The sequence below is a fragment of the Sesamum indicum genome, linkage group LG7 (assembly GCF_000512975.1).
Source record: "Sesamum indicum cultivar Zhongzhi No. 13 linkage group LG7, S_indicum_v1.0, whole genome shotgun sequence".
NCBI lineage: Eukaryota > Viridiplantae > Streptophyta > Magnoliopsida > Lamiales > Pedaliaceae > Sesamum > Sesamum indicum.
The window spans coordinates 9,602,927-9,604,345 of NC_026151.1; the positions used below are offsets into that span (position 1 = coordinate 9,602,927).

At 37.4% G+C, this 1,419-nt stretch overlaps 1 protein-coding gene across 1 annotated transcript; it reads right to left on the reverse strand.

Annotated features, from left to right (window-relative positions):
• On the reverse strand, window positions 256–1,106 carry LOC105166933 (S-norcoclaurine synthase-like). The gene is made up of 2 exons (XM_011086454.2): window positions 862–1,106; window positions 256–771 (listed from the first exon to the last, which is right to left on the reverse strand). The coding sequence occupies exons 1-2, from the start codon at window positions 1,040–1,042 to the stop codon at window positions 464–466; spliced, it is 489 nt and encodes a 162-aa protein (XP_011084756.1). The 5' UTR covers window positions 1,043–1,106; the 3' UTR covers window positions 256–463.

The window sequence follows — 1,419 nt, forward strand, 5'->3', positions numbered from 1 at the left end:
TACAGGACCAAATGTGTGAATTGCCTTTAGTATGAGATTAAAATTGGAATCGAGTCCACTTATAGGACCAAAAATGTAATTTACCCAATAAATAATAAACCGTGCCTAATAGTATTCCAAAAAATGCGCACAACACAATTTCAACGATCGTTCCTAAATATATCACCATCTTAAATAACAACAGTTCAAATTTCAGTCGAGCGTACGTATTCCAAAAAGTGTTATAAAATTATGACGAATTTATTTATACAACCGTTCCAAAACTTATCCAATTTATTTTAATCAATCAAATTAAATTTACATATTCGAATACAGTATTAGAAACGTAGAAGAACAACGTGGTACAGTACCACAGCAGACACACGCACACTCCCTCCTTCATTAATTCAAATACATTAAAACTCACAGCCAAATTAAAAGCGATGAAATTGATATATAACATATATATATATATGGATGGGCGTCAGTTGGTGGTGGTGGTGGTGTGGTGTTTAATGACGTAATCAGCAACAGCCTTCATGATACCAAGGAGGCCCTCAATGGAGCTGGTAACCAAAGGCAAAGCAGCTTCATCATTCAACTCATACTCGATGCTACCTCTCATGATGCACTCATCCTTCTTCCCCTTCTTCTCTATCGCTTCCAAGGTCACCACATAGCTTTTAAACCCCTGTTCCAAAACCCCGCCCTCCACAAACTCCCCTACCTTCACTCGTCTCTCATCGTCCACCACCAAGTACTTCTCCTTGTACCACGGTGGCCCTGCCACCCCTGTTTTCAATTTCATCATATCATCAATCCATGCATGCATTTTCAAAAATCATGTATAATTATTATTATCATCAACAACATTATATATACCTGGAGCGAAAAAGACTTGGATGATGGTTCCAGCGTACCCATCCCCTTCAACTTTGAATCCACTATACTTTTCGGGAAACGCTTCCACCCCGATCTCGGCCAGTAGGAGGCTGCCGTAGGCCTTCCACGTTTCGCTTGCAGATACCTTCACCTCTATCTCCCTCGAAACACATCCCTCCATTTTTCTCCCTTAATTTGTTTCTTTTCCTCTTTCTCAACTTCAATTTGTGTGGGAAACTATACGCTCTTGATGCATATTTATAGACAGATGCAAGCATTATTGAAACCCCGGTCAAAGTGAGTGGGCATTGGATGGCTGATTGAATACGTCAAAGATGGCTGGAAACCTGTCAAAGTGAGTGTGCATTGGAAGATTGAATATGCCAAATGTAACATTTTGGCATTTATAAAAGTCAAGTGATAAAAGGTAAGTCAGTTTTATATATTAAATTTTTATCACTTTCTCATTTATATTTAATATTATTTAAGAGATAATAAATTTGTATCATTATATATATGTAGTGAATTTGCATAAACAACACAAAAATAAATATATCA

Bases quoted from the DNA above. Each gene is read 5' to 3' on its own strand.
- LOC105166933 (XM_011086454.2), bottom strand. From the start codon at position 1,042: ATGGAGGGATGTGTTTCGAGGGAGATAGAGGTGAAGGTATCTGCAAGC. The intron at 772-861 runs GTATATATAATG...AATTGAAAACAG, and splicing joins CCAAGTCTTTTTCGCTCCAG to GGGTGGCAGGGCCACCGTGG.